Source organism: Zeus faber (genome assembly GCF_960531495.2).
Source record: "Zeus faber genome assembly, chromosome: 12".
Classification (NCBI taxonomy): Eukaryota; Metazoa; Chordata; class Actinopteri; order Zeiformes; family Zeidae; genus Zeus; species Zeus faber.
Window position 1 is genome coordinate 30346410 of NC_137196.1, and position 16759 is coordinate 30363168.

Sequence of the window (16759 nt, forward strand, 5' to 3'; positions counted from 1 at the left end):
TGATTCTGCCTTTTGATTGTCACATAGTAATAGCAGTCATATTTAGTTGGGGTTTGTTGTATAAATGTGTGTGTTTATACAAACATTGATGAAAACATAAATATTCACATCAGAAGCACCGATACAATGCTGCGTTCCATTACAATGGGAACTTCCTACTCGCTGGTCTGAGTGAGCGCGTAACTCCGCGGTCGAGGAGGAGCCGCCGCCGCTCGCTCTTTATTCGGCGTCATCCTCACGTTTCCGCGGCATCCGCGCGGGACGCCGTGGAATCAGGGCCTGTTCTCCGCGTTTTCTTTCCAACTTCTCCGTTCGCGAGGTGGCTCCTGCTTTTGACTGTTTGTTGTCAGCCCCGAGCCCCGAGCGGCGGGGAACGTCACTTCCCGTGGTGCACTGCGAGGCGGGGGCGGGGCCGCGGGGCCGCGCGCCGCGGGCACGCGCAGCGACCGAGCGGAGCGGATTTAACGTTAATTCCGCCCTCGCGCCGTAGTCCCGGCGCCATGAGCTGCGGACAGGACGCGGAGCTGCTGCTGCTCATCCACCGGCACCTGCGGGAGAGCGGCTTCCACATGGCGGCGGAGGCCCTGGAGAAGCACCTCACCCAGGTCGCACTGCTTAGGACGATGATGATGATGATGATGATGATGATGATGATATAATTGGTGTCATTTGAATTATTAGGAGTGGTGTTACTGTTGTTATTGTTATTAATTATAACAATTAGTATAATATTAACTTATTTGATCAACACATTTTGATTCTCTGCTTTTTTCCTCAATTCTATTACTTTTGGATTAAATCACTTAGTTGCGTGACGGTGCTATACACGTAAAGGTCATTATAATTATTATTATTATTATTATTATTATTGTTATTATTATTGTTATTTTAATTGTTATTATTATTTATATTATAATTAAACTATTTCACTGCCTGGTGAATTGTTTGTACTGATGCGCGTGCCACGCCATGTGATATTATTATTATTATTATTATTATACTTATAATAATAATTATTATTACGATTATTATTATTGGATGCCGCCGGGTCCCGGGCGTGGAAATGTTCGTTTGTCCTGTTGTCGCTTCACGTTCAAGTGTTTAAAACGTTAAACGCGAGCCTTTCCCGAGCGCGCGCTGCGTCGGAGCCCGAAAAGAACATCGTGTTACCGGGACGCGCGCGAGACGCGTGCACGCCCGTGACGGGCCCCGCGGGGGGGGGGGGCTGCTGCTGCTGCTGCCTCGCACGGGGGGGTGAGACAGGCTGATCTATGGAGGGTGAGACAGGCTGATCTATGGAGGGTGAGACAGGCTGATCTATGGAGGGTGAGACAGGCTGATCTATGGGAGCAGCAGCAGTAGATCGCGCTTCGCCGCTTGATGACTTAATTGGTTTGTCTCCAGGCCGCATGGCCCTGGGCCCTGGGAGCTCTGGAGCAGAAATGTTAAAATACTTAATAATTCATGCGCGAGAGCGTTGTTTGTTTATTTATTAGATAAAAATCAGTCAAAATTGACTTGGGGTGAAACATTTTTATTTTATTAATTTAATTGATAAAAACGTATGATTCATGTGCCTCTGCAAGGTAAGCGTTAATGGTGTGTGTGTGTGTGTGTGTGTGTGTGCGCAGGTGGACAGTGCAAAGGAGGGCGTGCACGCCTGCAGTCTGCATGACATCTACACAGGATGGAGCAAGTGAGTGTTTGAACTCTGCACATAAACACATCTCACACACAAGACTTTTCAGTCCACGCTCTGAGTGTTGGAAGCGCCCCGGCAGGGGGCCGCCAACCCTAGGGGCCCACCAACCAACCCTTTTTTAAATTTTACTTTTCCCCCTCATGGGCCCCTTGACGTGTGAGAGGGGGGGTTCAAGCTCCAGAACCGGTCAGGGGGCCCAGCGTAACTGCCATCGTTGGCCGCGTGGATGCGTTAAACAACTCGTTTTAAAGTCTTAAACGTACCCTACGAAAGTGACTGAATGGGGGCCCCCCATGCGTCGGGGCCGTGACACTGCGACGCCCCGTGGAGCGACATCCATTCACCGACACAAAACTATGAGAGAGCTCAGTCGAATCGCCGGGTGAACCGATGGCCTCCGCTCATCCGCACGCCGCTACGCCCGGCGAGGTGGGCGTGGCCACCCCGGGCTCTCCGTTTGGAAATCCTCCTTCCGTTGTGCGCTCGGCCGTCTCCAAACTCCCAGCGCGGAATTCCCTGTCCAAACACGCGAGCGTCGGAGCCGGGGCCCCGGAGCAGACTGTGGACACAGCGACGCCGACTGGATTATCGTCCAACCACAGAGCTTGAGAGGGGGGCGGTCTGGTCCCCCTCATCTGACCTTCATAGTTCTGATGCCGAGGTCAGACGACGGGATCGTCGCCCTGATCAAACGCTCGCTGACGGAGATCAACCACAGAAACGCTCCAATCAGAGTCGAAGCGCCGCGTGAACTGGTCCACATCCTGTCATGTGATCAGCAACGAGCTCCAGCCAATCAGAGTGCACAACACTGTGTGTGTGTGTGTGTGTGTGTGTGTGTGTGTGTGTGTGTGTGTGTGTGTGTGTGTGTGTGTGTGTGTGTGTGTGTGTGTGTGTGTGTGTGTGTGTGTGTGTGTGTGTGTGTGTGTTATAAAGTAAGAGGTATCTCTGAGGCCTTTCACTCTTTGGGACCTAATTCATAATCATTCATAATTTACCTCCAACTTTGCAGGATCAATCTGTGCGTGTGTCTCCTCCAAGTTCTACGTCATTTTTAAAATTTTATCTGCACTAAATAAATGAGCAGAAACGCAACTACACCAACATGCGAACTCCATCTACATACAAACTCCACCATCATGAAACTACACCAACATACAATTTCCACCAACATGAATTTCCACCAGAAAGAAACTAACCCAGGGAAAAACTACGCCAACATAAAACTACAACATAAAACGACACCAGCAAGAAACTACACCAGCAAGAAACTACACCAGCAAGAAACTACACCAGCATGACACTACACCAACAAGAAACTACACTTACATAAAACTACACCAGCAAGGAACTACACCAACATGAAACTACACCAGCAAGAAACTACACCAGCATGAAACTACACCAGCATGAAACCACACCAACGTAAAACTACACCAACATGAAACTACACCAGCATGAAACTACACTTACATAAAACTACACCAACAAGAAACTACACCAACATGAAACTACACCAACAAGAAACTACACTTACATAAAGACTACCTCAACAAGAAACTACACCAAAAAAAAACTACACTTACATAAAACTACACCAGCAAGAAACTACACCAAAAAGAAACTACACTTACATGAAACTACACCAGCAAGAAACTACACCAGCATGAAACTACACCAGCAAGAAACTACACCAGCAAGAAACTACACCAACATGAAACTACACCAACATGAAATTACACCAGCAAGAAACTACACCAACATGAAATTACACCAGCAAGAAACTACACCAGCAAGGAACTACACCAACATGAAACTACACCAGCAAGAAACTACACCAGCATGACACTACACCAGCATGACACTACACCAGCAAGAAACTACACCAGCAAGAAACTACACCAACATGAATCTTCACCAGCATGACACTACACCAGCAAGAAACTACACCAACATGAAACTTCACCAGCATGACACTACACCAGCAAGAAACTACACCAACATGAATCTACACCAGCATGACACTACACCAGCAAGAAACTACACCAACATGAAACTACACCAAAAAGAAACTACACTTACATAAAACTACACCAGCAAGAAACTACACCAGCATGAAACTACACCAGCATGAAACTACACCAGCAAGAAACTACACCAGCATGAAACTACACCAGCATGAAACCACACCAACGTAAAACTACACCAACATGAAACTACACCAGCATGAAACTACACTTACATAAAACTACACCAACAAGAAACTACACCAACATGAAACTACACCAACAAGAAACTACACTTACATAAAACTACACCAGCAAGAAACTACACCAGCATGAAACTACACCAGCATGAAACTACACCAACATGAAACTACACCAACATGAAACTACACCAACATGAAACTACACCAGCAAGAAACTACACCAGCATGAAACTACACCAGCAAGAAACTACACCAACATGAAACTACACCAACATGAAATTACACCAGCAAGAAACTACACCAACATGAAACTACACCAGCAAGAAACTACACCAGCATGACACTACACCAGCATGACACTACACCAGCAAGAAACTACACCAACATGAATCTACACCAGCATGACACTACACCAGCAAGAAACTACACCAACATGAAACTACACCAGCATGAAACTACACCAGCATGACACTACACCAGCATGAAACTACACCAGCATGACACTACACCAGCATGACACTACACCAGCAAGGAACTACACCAATATGAAACTACACCAGCAAGGAACTACACTTACATAAAATTACACCAGCAAGGAACTACAGCAGCATGAAACTACACCAACCTGAATCTACCCCAACAATACTACACCAGCAAGGAACCACACCAGCATGAAACTACACCAGCATGAAACTACACCAACATGAATCTACACCAGCATGACACTACACCAGTATGACACTACACCAGCAAGGAACTACACCAGCAAGAAACTACACCAACATGAAACTACACCAGCATGACACTACACCAGCATGACACTACACCAGCAAGGAACTACACCAGCAAGGAACTACACCAACATGAAACTACACCAGCATGAAACTACACCAGCATGACACTACACCAGCATGACACTACACCAGCATGACACTACACCAGCAAGGAACTACACCAACATGAAACTACACCAGCAAGGAACTACACTTACATAAAACTACACCAGCAAGGAACTACAGCAGCATGAAACTCACCAACCTGAATCTACCCCAACAATACTACACCAGCAAGGAACCACACCAGCATGAAACTACACCAGCATGAAACTACACCAACATGAATCTACACCAGCATGACACTACACCAGCATGACACTACACCAGCAAGAAACTACACCAGCATGAAACTACACCACCAAGAAACTACACCAGCAAGGAACCACAAATGAAGTTGGGTCTTTTGAACAGCCGGGTTTTGCAGTGAACACCCAGAGACGTCAGGATGTTTTGAAGTCCTGTCGTCTGTGGACGCTATTAATTGTATTATTGGATGGAAAGCGATGGTGTGATGTTGCCCAGTTACCAACATCCAGGTGACATTATGATGTCAAATTTGTGTGCCCAGGTTGTGCTCTCTGGCCCAGGACGCCAAGCAGGAAGAGGAAGTGGACTCCACCACGCTGAAGAGGAGGCACATCAAGGCGGACCCCGCCACCAGCGACGAGGAGGGGGTGGACACCAAGCCTCCGCTGGCCAATCAGGAGGCAGACACCAAACCTGCAGTCGGTAAGTCTGTTTACCGTCTCTCTTTGCGTCTGTTTACTTCTTGTTTGTCGTCTTTTTACCGCCTGTTTACCATGTGTACGTCTTCACTAGTTTTGGTGTGATTGGTGCCGCTGTAGCTTTTCCAACAGGATTCTACCAAGTTGCGTGGAAATCCCTCTCTCCTTTCAGTCACTTTCACTTTGTCGTTTCAAACCAAATGAGGAGTCGTCGTCGTTTCAGGAGGAAGCGTCTGATCTGGTGTTGATCGGTAGTTTTGTCGTCAGACGTCGTGTGTCAATGTCTCCCTGCAGCTCCAGAGCCCCGGGCGCACGGAGGAGATGCGCCCAGCGAGGAGCCTCCGTCCCTGGGGAGAGACGCTGCGTCGCCCCCTGACCCGGGCCTGGATCCTGGAGCCCTGAGGGAGAACGGGGAGGAGGAGGAGGAGGAGGAGGAGAAAAGAGGAGGCCTTACAGGTGTTGAGGTGAAGATATAATATTAATAGTAACTTTATTTATCAATCAAACTATTGTTTATACGCCACTGTCTGAGTAGAGATGGTTTCTTTTGTTGGAAGTCACCCTGTCTCTCACACACACACACACACACACACACACACACACACACACACGCACGCATAACTGTCGCCCAGTCACTGTAATAATCTGAGGCTGGGTAGACAGTAGTTTCAGTGTTATCTGCTTCCGGAACACACACACACACTCTGTGCGGCGGTTCTGTCCGGGAAGCAGGCGGGGTTGTCTGGACAGAACCAGTTTGGGTGATGAAGAGACGAGTTGACGGAATGTTAATCTCCCAAAGCAAACTGTGTGTGTGTGAAATGGTCCGAAAGCACATTCTCCAAACAGAGACCCAGACTGTAATGGATTACTTGATGAAATCACTGTGTGTGTGTGTGTGTGTGTGTGTGTGTGTGTGTGTGTGTGTGTGTGTGTGTGTGTGTGTGTCATATTTTCCTCTGTGCTGTGATGAGCAGGATTCTCTCACCTGATGACATGTCAGAGACCACGGACATGTTTTTTTCAAGTGTAAATGTTTTTAATGTGGAGAATCTAACGGCGTCATCTCTCCATCCAGATCTGCAGGATTCAGCCTCTCCTCCCGGATGCCAATGTCAACTTATTTTACCACTCAGTGCTGAAACACATTTTTATATTTTTTTCCGCAGCCGGCAGAAAGGCCCCGCTCTGAGCCCGCTGATCCTGGGGCCGAAGCTCCTGGCCTGGGGGGCCCCGGCCAGGAGCCCCCTGCCCAGGCTGAGGTCCGAATCCAGGCCCCGGCTGCGGACGAGGCCTCTGACGGAACGGGGAAGAGGGAGGAGGGGGAGGACAGGGATGGAGAGAGGAAGGAGGGGGAGGACCAGGATGGAGAAAGGGAGGAGGGGGAGGACCAGGAGGGGGAGCCGGAGGAGCCGGAGGAGCCGGAGGAGCCGGAGGAGCCGGAGGAGCCGGAGGAGGTCAGTGATGCTCCTTTATTACATGAAATTTAAAAAAAAACATTTCCCAGAGAAAGTGCAGTGAGACATTATATTTCCTGTCTGTAGTCGTGACTGCATTCTGTTTTGTATGCCTCCATTACACGTCATGTATGACATCACAGGAAACACAGCAGCGTACTTTAACTACGGCAAACAATTTGGAACAAACAGCCGAGTGGAAATGAAACACTCCTGTAATGACGCATGTTGACCACTAGGTGTCATCAAGTACTAAACACAGCGTGCTGCATGTCGTCCTCTATACTTCAATATCTAGTGTGTGTGTGTGTGTGTGTGTGTGTGTGTGTGTGTGTGTGTGTGTGTGTGTGTGAAACCCGTCGGTCGACTGAGACTCTTAAGTGGAATAAACTTTCCAGTCACAGTGCATTACAATACCAGGATAAAACAGAAGTTTACAACGTTCACAATGACATTTCAATGAGGAATCATGACTCTGTGTTTACATGTGTGAGTTGAAGGTAGCTCTGCGTGCAGCGGGGTGATGGGGGGAGGGTCTTGGAGGAAGTCCCCGTTACGCACTTGTTTTGTTCCATAGGCGGACGTCAAAATAAAATAACCTTCATCTCAAATAAAAAGGAGTTGTTAAGGCGCCGGTCGCGGGAGAGCGAGACAGGTGCGGAGCCGCTTCGATCCGAATCGAGGCGCCGTTCCCAATCTGGGAGGTCTGGGAACATTGTTCCGGCAGGATCCGGCACAAATGAGGCCCTGGCGGCGCGGCGTAGGAACTTTAAGCCGCCATCTTGCCCTCACAATGCATTGTGGGATACGCTCGCCAGCACCGTGTGCGGTGCACGCCAGGATATTGCATATTGGTACTTTTCACTATTTGATGCAAACTGGTTTCAGACAAACCAGAAACACTTGCATACTGACTTTCTGCACTAGCTAGTAACTAGTAACTAGAAGTTAGTAACTAGTAACTGGTGGATAGTAACTAGTAGCTAGTGTGTGATTTCAGTGGTAGGACTACCAGATCTGATGGAGGCCCAACTGTTCTTCAGGAGGCAGAACCTGCTCTGGAACTTGCGACCGCTCCTGAAAACGCTGCATCCGAGCAGACGGCTGTCAGTGAAACGGAGGCCACGCCCGCCTGCAGCCAGCTGGCGAATGAGGAGGAGGAGGAGGAGGAGGAAGAGGAGGAGGAGGGTCAAGCACAGGTGCAGTTTGGGGAGGGGAGTCTGCAAAGGTGTGGTGTAGCGCCCTCTAGTGGTTGGTTTCAGAACAATTCTAAACCCTGAATCCATTCGTACTCACAATTAATATTAAGGAATGTGAAAGTTACAAGATTAAGTGGAGAAAATATTTAAAAATATTATTTGACCACACGTTTTTTTTCAGTATCAACCCAGTGTGTATGTTTGTACTACTTAATTTGTGATATTTTTGAAAAGTTGTGAATGCTGACTGCGTGTCGCTGCAAAAATGTGATTTTTCCAACTCCTGAACAAGATTTTCACTCACAAGTTATGAGCGTAATCCTTCGCTGTTTTGAAACTATTTAATTATGTAGTGCTCCGATGAAATGTATGTAGTTGGTTTTTTAAAATGATTATTATTCAAAATATCCTACATCAGGACGCCCACAGGTCAAGTATTAAAGTAGGAAATTCCTTCATCATTAAAGTTTAGTTTAATCGTTTACTACTGAAAAATAATCGCACTGTTCCACGCTGCAACATTTAAAATGTAATAAACTTTGCATTTTCTATGTTCCATGTATCATAGTGGATGCATGAATTTGTGTTTTTTATTTCTATTAAAGTTTTCTGAGATGTCAAGTGTCCTTGTGTGGAGTGAGTATTAACGACATTACGTTGCCCGTCGCAGGACTCCAGCCCGCCGGCTGCTGAGCTGACCAATCACTCGCCAGCTGAGAGCCAAGCTCCGCCCCCTAACGGTAACTGCAGCCGTCCGGTCACATTATTATAAGAACTCCAAATAATGAAACAAAAACCCCAAATAAAAGACGATATTCACTGTGATGAGTGAGATGGAGGACTGAGGCAGGTTAGACGTACAGCAGTACTTGGAGTAGTACTGTCATATCACAACTATTTACAACTATTGATGAAAGCAATTACTTGAATATAACTAATAAATACAATCCCAAACTACCACCAGAGTATTTGTTAGTTTTAATGTTGTAATAATTAAAAAGTGAGTGCACAACCTCACGTCTGTGGTGAGGGTCACGTGGTCATCAGCAGAACTGTTCAATGGAACCGATTCTGCTGCTTTTCAACAAGTTCATATCGGGCTCTTGAGGTCCCCAAAACATGTTCTTGAAGTTTCTTTTCTGAAAATACCACTCAGATGATGCATTCTAGCCGTTGTAACATGCCGAGGTAAGTTATGGTAAAGTTTCATTTAGGACGATTTAGATGTATATTTAATACAACACAGACAATTAATTCTATTATATAACGATAGAACCCAGAATCGCGATTGTGGCGCCTCCCCTTGCGGCCCCTGCGCGAGCACCACGTGTGGATTACGCACATTTGAGTTTTTTTCGAGCTTATAGAGCTTGTGCGTAAGCACCGGGTGACATCATGACATTTCACTGCATATATGTACGGCCGTATGTGTATGTATGTGACAAATAATCTCTTGAACCTGAACTCTCAACCCTCCTGTTCCAAAACGGGCTGTTTCTCGTGGGAGGAGCCTCCCTCCTGAGGCCCCTGGTTCTGTGAGCCCAGTGGGTTTGAGCGTGAGTTCCGTTGTATTTACTCGGTAACTTCCACTGATTTCACCGTGTCAGTCCATTAAAACCTGTTTCTGGACACATCTGAGCAGAGAAATAATCAATCCAGTTGCTGCAGCTTCACTCATGTTAGATCTACAGGGTGGAATTTAAAAGTTTGTTCTGACTTTTCGTTGCCGTGCTCGGAGCTGGTGGGCAACGCAGCAGGAAAATAAAAGAAGTAAATCCATCTCCATTAAAAACACCATTGTCACTGGTTTGGTTTGGAGGAATGTACTGTCTATGTACTGCTTACATCAACTTTATAAACTTTGACATTTGGCACCATTTTGTTTATCTGCTGTTTCTCAAACGTACGTATTTTCTGTGCGTGTTCTAATAATTGAACTGGGAGACGTGGGGAAGGTGTCATGCAGAGATCATAACAGCGCCTGCTGCTCGGAGGGAGACGTTTGCAAATATCACGCGTTAAAAACAGATGCAAAGATTTAACTATTTGTGTCTTTGTCTTCACCAGAGCCTGAAGGGACTCCTGCCTCCATCTCTTTAACCCGAGAAGAAGGGGAAGACGAGGATGAGGAGCAGATGGAGGAGGAAGAGGAGGAACGATCCAAGGTCCAGACTCTTCTCTTCCCAGATAATCATCAGTTTAAAACCCAAACCAAAAAATGTCATGAAGACACAATCAAATAAATCCAAAAATGTCCTTCGCTCAAACATCCCTCCTACCTCTAGGGCGGTGCCTGTAAGCAGGGCGGTGTAACTCATGTGGTGAAGCCCGAGGAGCAGACTGTGACCTCCACCACCTCAGAGGACCGGGGTGGACCTGCCCATCCCCCCACCCTGAAAACAGGTAACATTAACCAGGCTGGTGGAGGTTCAACCAGGCAAGCTGATGGAGGGTGTGGTGGCACATCCCAGTATTTTATTAAAGTTCCTCTTCTGTGTCTGGATGTGGAACCTGGAACCTGGAACCCTCCTGGACCAGGATCAATGTCAATGCAAACTGTCCAATCAAATCAGGACCCGGCACCGCTCCTCTCTCCATGTTTTCCTTTCTGGAAATACCTTTGATTCAAGATTCAAGAGGTTTATTCGTCACATACATATACATACTTTCATACATATACATACTTTCATACATATACATACTTTCATACATATATGCAGTGAAATGTCAATGCAACAAATAAAATCAAATATATAGAATAGAATAAAATAGGAACTCAAGGGTAATGCAGGGTGGGGGTACAGAATAGATAAAAGGGAATAGGCTTATGTTTATGGGATGGACTTATGTATATGGGATCTAATTATGTAAATACAGATATGTGCATTAAAGTGGCATGTGAATAAAGTGAGGTAGTGTTTGTGGGATAATACAGCACAGTATACAACAGTACGGCGCAGCAATACGGTAACACCGAACAACCCAGAACAGTGACACAGTATGCGGTACAGTATGCAGTACAGTATGCTACATACAGTGCAGTAGGTAGTGGAGCCTAGTGTATGGCTCAGTGAGGACCCCTGGTGAGGTCAGCATTGACAGTTCTAATGGCTTGAGGAAAAAACTCCGTCTCAGTCTCTGTTCTCGCTGTGTGACTGTGGAGGCGCTTGCTCGACTGCAGCAGCTGGAACAGTCCGTTGTGGTGGTGGTGAGGATCCTTCATGATGCTGCAGCTCTGCTACTACACCTCCTGGTGTATAAGTCCTGCAGGCAGGGGAGGGTAGTTCCAGTGGTACTTTCAGCTGAAGGCACCACCCTCTGCCGGGCCCTCCTGTCCTGGGCAGTACAGCTCCCAAACCAGGCAGTGATGTTGCCTGTCAGGATGCTCTCCACTGCTCCAGAGTAGAAGGACTTGAGGATCCTCACCGAGACCCGGAATTTCCTCAGCTGCCTGAGGTGGTAGAGACGCTGCCTCGCCTTCCTCACCAGAGTCTGTTTGTAAAGTCCATGACCAGATGTGAGACCAAGAGTTTCAAAATAAAACGATTCCTGAAACTTTCTCACCCACCCCCCACCTGCTCCCAGAAGGTGGATCTTGGTGATGAAAAAGTGCAGATTCCTCCTCCTGTCTTACTGCGTTTTACTTCAGTGCTGTTTAATGATACGTACCATTTGATGACATCATGTCTCTGTTGCCATAGATACAGTCGAGGCTGTGGAGGTGGAACCGGGCCGTGAGGAATCAATCGTGGGCAGGGAGGAGGGCGAAGAGAGGGATGAAACCCCCAAGAAGAAGAAGAAGAACAGAAGGGGTGTGAACACGCCCCCTGAAGACACGCCCCCTGAAGACACGCCCACTGCCTCTGAACTCAGTGACACGCCAAGCAAGAAGAAGAAGAAAAGGAACAGGAAGGACACGGACACGCCCACGGTGGACACGCCCACTGTGGACACACCCACGGTGGACATGCCCACTGTGGACACGCCTGCTCTGGACACGCCCACTGCATCAGAACTCGACGAAACGTCAACCAAGAAGAAGAAGAAAAGGGACAGAAAAGACACAGACACACCCACTGTGGACACACCTGCTCCAGACACGCCCACTGTGGACACACCTGCTCCAGACACGCCCACTGTGGACTCACCTGCTCCAGACACGCCCACTGTGGACACACCTGCTCCAGACACATCCACTGCATCGGAACTTGACGAAACATCAACCAAGAAGAAGAAGAAAAGGGTCAGAAAGGACACGGACACGCCCACTGTGGACACGCCCCCTCCATCAGAATTCACCGACACGCCCATCAAGAAGAAGAAAAAGAGGAACAGGAAGGACACGGACACGCCCACTCCTGACCCCCCCACCACATTGGAGGTCATGGACGCACCAACTAGGAAGAAAAAGAGCAGAAAGGATGTGGCCACGCCCCCTAAAGATACCGCAGAAGACGAGGTCACTTTGTGTATACACACCACGGACACGCCCCCTGAAACCACACCCCCTGAAACCACACCCACTGCCAAGAAGAAAAAGAAGACGAGAAAGGAAGAGGACACGCCCACAACAGCAGACCTCACCACCGAGCCCCGAAGCAAAAGCTCCAAGAAACCAAAGAAAGGAAAAAAGCAACAGAGGGTGGAGGAAGAGGAAGAGGGGGTCACTCCACCAGACACAGATAAGAAGAGAGGAGAGAGAATGGAGGAGGAGGAGACCCCCGTCCCGCCGTCGAAAAAGACAACCAAAAAGAAGAGGAAGAACAATAAGGAGGGTGGAGAAGAGGAGGAGGTCCTCGTGACTCCACCTAAGAAGAAGAGCAAGAAGAACAAGAAACCGGAGGAGAACGCCGAGGTGCCGGCGGAGGAGGAGGAGGAGGAGCAACAGGACCCCGCCCCCGGGGAAACCACCGAGCAGAAGAAGAAGAAACCAAAGAGAGGTAGAGAGGGAGGAGCAGATCCCTCCTCCGTCACATCACATAATAATAATAATGGTGTCCTAACCTGATAAGACATCAAAATAGTAATACCACCTGTCTCTCTCCTTGTCTCACTCTCCCTCTCTCTCCCCCCCCCCCCCCCTCTCTCTCTCTCAGGACGCTCCAACACTCTGATGTCATCGTCTCTCAGGGAGCGTTTCTCTGGGCGTCGCCCGATGCTGCGTCCGGGCCGAGCCAGGCCGACCCGGTCCGGCTCCGCCCTGGACCCGGACCGGGCTCCGGCTCCGGCTCCGAGCGGTGACCTGAAGAGGGTCGGGGGGAGGTCAGTAAATCTGCACCAAACTGCAACTCGGTACTTTTACTCTTTTCAGCGTCAACTAAAGGTTTCGCTCAGTGACGCGATGAAACCAGTTCGGTTCTCGGCATAAAAATCTGCCGTTTTGTCTCTGAACCGAACCAGGACGAAGGTCCAAGAGGAAGAGGAGGCAGTGGACCTCCCCAGGACCAAAGCACCCAAACGAGCCGCCCCCGCCCGGACCTCTGACCCCGCCCCGACGGACGACACGGCAACCAAGAAGAAAAAGAAGAACCAAGCCAACGGGGAAACGGACGAGAACCAGCCTCCGCAGAACGAGGGGGCGGAGGAGGTGGAGGAGGGCGACGACACGCCCAACGCGACTCCGCCCGCCAGCGCAGAGAAGAGGAGGAGGAGGAGGAGGAGGACGAAGGACACCGACATAGGAGAGAAGGCGACGGAGGGAGGAGAGGAAGAGGTGGAGACGGAGAGTACAGCTTCCTCAGGGAAGAAGAGTGAGTATATCCAAAAAGAACTGACCAAAAAGAACTGACCAAAAAGAACTCTCTAAAAAGAACTTGTTTTTGGGAAGTGGATGCAGCAAAAATGTTTGATCAGAAATCAGAGGAAAACGATTTAGACTCCGACCCTCTGAGGAGGTGAAGCGGGCGTCAGCGTTCGCAGGCGGTGACTGTTCGTTCAGCGTCAACGCCTCAATTCTTGGATGAATTTTCACTTTTCTGTTGAAACTGAAACTGATGTTTTGTGTTTCAGAGAAAAACCGACTGAAGGAAACAGAGAAGATGGAACCCAACACACACACTGCCAAGGTACACACACACACACACACACACACACACACTCACTGCTAAGGTACACACACACACACACTGCTAAGGTACACACACACACACACACACACACACACACACACACTCACTGCTAAGGTACACACACACACACACTGCCAAGGTACACACACACACACACACACACACACACTCACTGCTAAGGTACACACACACACACACTGCTAAGGTACACACACACACACACACACACACACACACACACTGCCAAGGTACACACACACACACACACACACACACACTGCCAAGGTACACACACACACACACACACTGCCAAGGTACACACACACACACACACACTGCCAAGGTACACACACACACACACACACGGTGGTTTAATATTTTGCGTTGGTGTTTCTTCTTTTATTCAAATATTCCAGCAGCTTTGACCAAAACTAAATACATATTTAAAATAGATCCTTTGAAAAACCAAAAAACCTTCATGATAAAAATATTTTAACAACTTTATGAATTTTAAAATGAACGTACAATCATCCCAATCCACTGCTCTCATACTGTGCTGCTTCTTAACAAACCGTTATTACAACAATGCTACTACTTTAAAACACCTGAGCAGAGCTTCTTTGACCTTTGACTCCGTTTCCTCCCCAGAAGAAGAAGAAGAAGAGCAGCAGCTCCCCCAGGAAGAGGCTTTGACCGCGGGAACCCGGTGAGTGACGTGACGGGAGGTGGAGGAGGCTGCGGCACCTCCTCCCGTGTCGGTTTCCCTCCGAAATACTTAAACATCTTTTGACCTTGAGCGCGCCGCTGAAGGTCACAGTCCGTGGGAGCGACGATCCCCCAAAGCGCGGCGCTGTGACAAGCAGGAACCAAACCAAACGAGGACGTTTGGAGGAGTCGCTCAGTGACGTCACCAAGCAAGATGGCCGCTCCGCACGTTTACAAACACATCTGTTCCAGGGACTCAGTTTCATGTTTTATCGTCGTTTTATGATTCATATCGAGTGAAACGTTGAACGTGACGACCTCAATGTTCATTTCGAGGTTTTGAGCTTCTGACGCAACAGCTACGTGTGGGAGCCGTTACTTCTCCTGCTGCATCGTGGGTAAAAAGGGGCGTGTCCTTGTCTTTCAGGCTCCAGCGAGAGGAGGAGGAGGAGGGGAGGAGGGGCCCCCCCTGCAACCCGACAATCACAGCGTCAGTGCCTCCACCGCCTTCACTTCCTCCTCTCTACCTCCTCCTTCACCTGCTCCACTTCCTCTCCACCTCCTTCACCTCCTCTGCTTCACTTTCTCCTCTTCCTCTCCATCTCCTCCTCTACCTGCCTCACTTTCTCTACCTCCTTCACCTCCTCTTCACCTTCACCTCCCCTGCATCTCCTCCTCCACCTGCTGCACTTTCTCCTCTTCCTCTCCACCACCTTCACCTCCTCTCCTGCGGCTGAGAAGAAGGATCACGTCTCCATGGAAACAGGCTCCTCGTCTCTTCCGTCGTCGTCGTGCAAATTTCAGGAAGAAGAAAAGTTTTCACCCAAAGTGTAAAGTTCTGAGAAGCGTTGAGTGAACTGAGCTCAGCTCTGTTCAGCTCAGCTCTGTTCGCTGCTTCTCTCGTCTCTTTGCTCCAACACGGATGTAAAAACTCCACCCAGGTTTGGTCGTTGAGCACAAGCCGCGACGCGGGTTCAGGTCGTTTTGTTTTTTTTTTATGTGTGACCCCTCCTTTAGTTTGTTCTGTCTTAAGACTTTTTTGGGGGAAATGTTTTTTGGTGGATTTGTTTGTTTTTTTTGACGTGTGTTTTGGTCAAGCTGTGAACAGATGTTGTAATTCCAGGTGGCCGCCAGCGGGTGGCGGTGTTCCTCAACGAGAGGGAACAACCTGATCGATCCAAGAGGATGAATCCAGACGGTTCGGAGCGTTTTAAACGTGTTTTTAGATCTGATTTCACCGTTCCAGGCTTAGATCCTGTTTAAAGACCGTGTAACACATTCCACCGCTTCACACAGAGACGGATTATTCCATTTTAGGAATAAAGTTTCAAACATCCACGATCATTTCACGCGTCATATTGACCCGGGAACTTTGTCCCTAAATGCTGAGCGTCAACATTATGAACTCCCTCGATGCCTTAGATCCTGTTTTGTATTTCAACACCTGAACTAGAACTGTTAGAACTGTTGCGTCTTCCATTAAAAACACTTTGATGCACCAAACTCACGGGTCTGAATCCTTGTGTTTGGGAACGGAATACGCGAGAAAGTATTTACTAAAACGTGCTCCTTGGCCCATCAATCCCTTTATTGATCCGTGTGGGGAAACCCACCTGCTGCCTTTCACTATCTAGGAGCCGCCGCCCGGGGACCTGGCCTTCCTCAAGGCATCAGCAGGAGCGGTAACCCCGACGTGGACGTCCTCAGGGCAGGAAACATGCAAAGGGCTCCGGTCGGGTTTGAACCCAGAACCTTCTCGCGGCAGCGGCGCTAAACCCCGGGTTTTCGGGAGCGAAAGAAACCTAAACATCTGGAAGGAATCTGCATTTCCCTCGGACGGGGCCCATACTTAGTGTTT

General features: G+C 48.5%; 1 protein-coding gene across 1 annotated transcript; it reads left to right on the forward strand.

Moving 5' to 3' along the window:
* Positions 1-500: 500 nt before the first annotated feature.
* On the forward strand, positions 501-16395 carry LOC307237756 (uncharacterized protein; the record flags this gene model as incomplete). The annotated part of the gene is made up of 15 exons (XM_080010520.1): positions 501-605; positions 1632-1696; positions 5316-5476; positions 5767-5936; positions 6642-6764; positions 7973-8128; positions 8799-8868; positions 10196-10293; positions 10414-10531; positions 11830-13068; positions 13225-13390; positions 13529-13878; positions 14138-14193; positions 14845-14902; positions 15329-16395. The coding sequence occupies 14 exons, from the start codon at positions 501-503 to the stop codon at positions 14887-14889; spliced, it is 2922 nt and encodes a 973-aa protein (XP_079866646.1). The 3' UTR covers positions 14890-14902; positions 15329-16395.
* Positions 16396-16759: the final 364 nt, after the last annotated feature.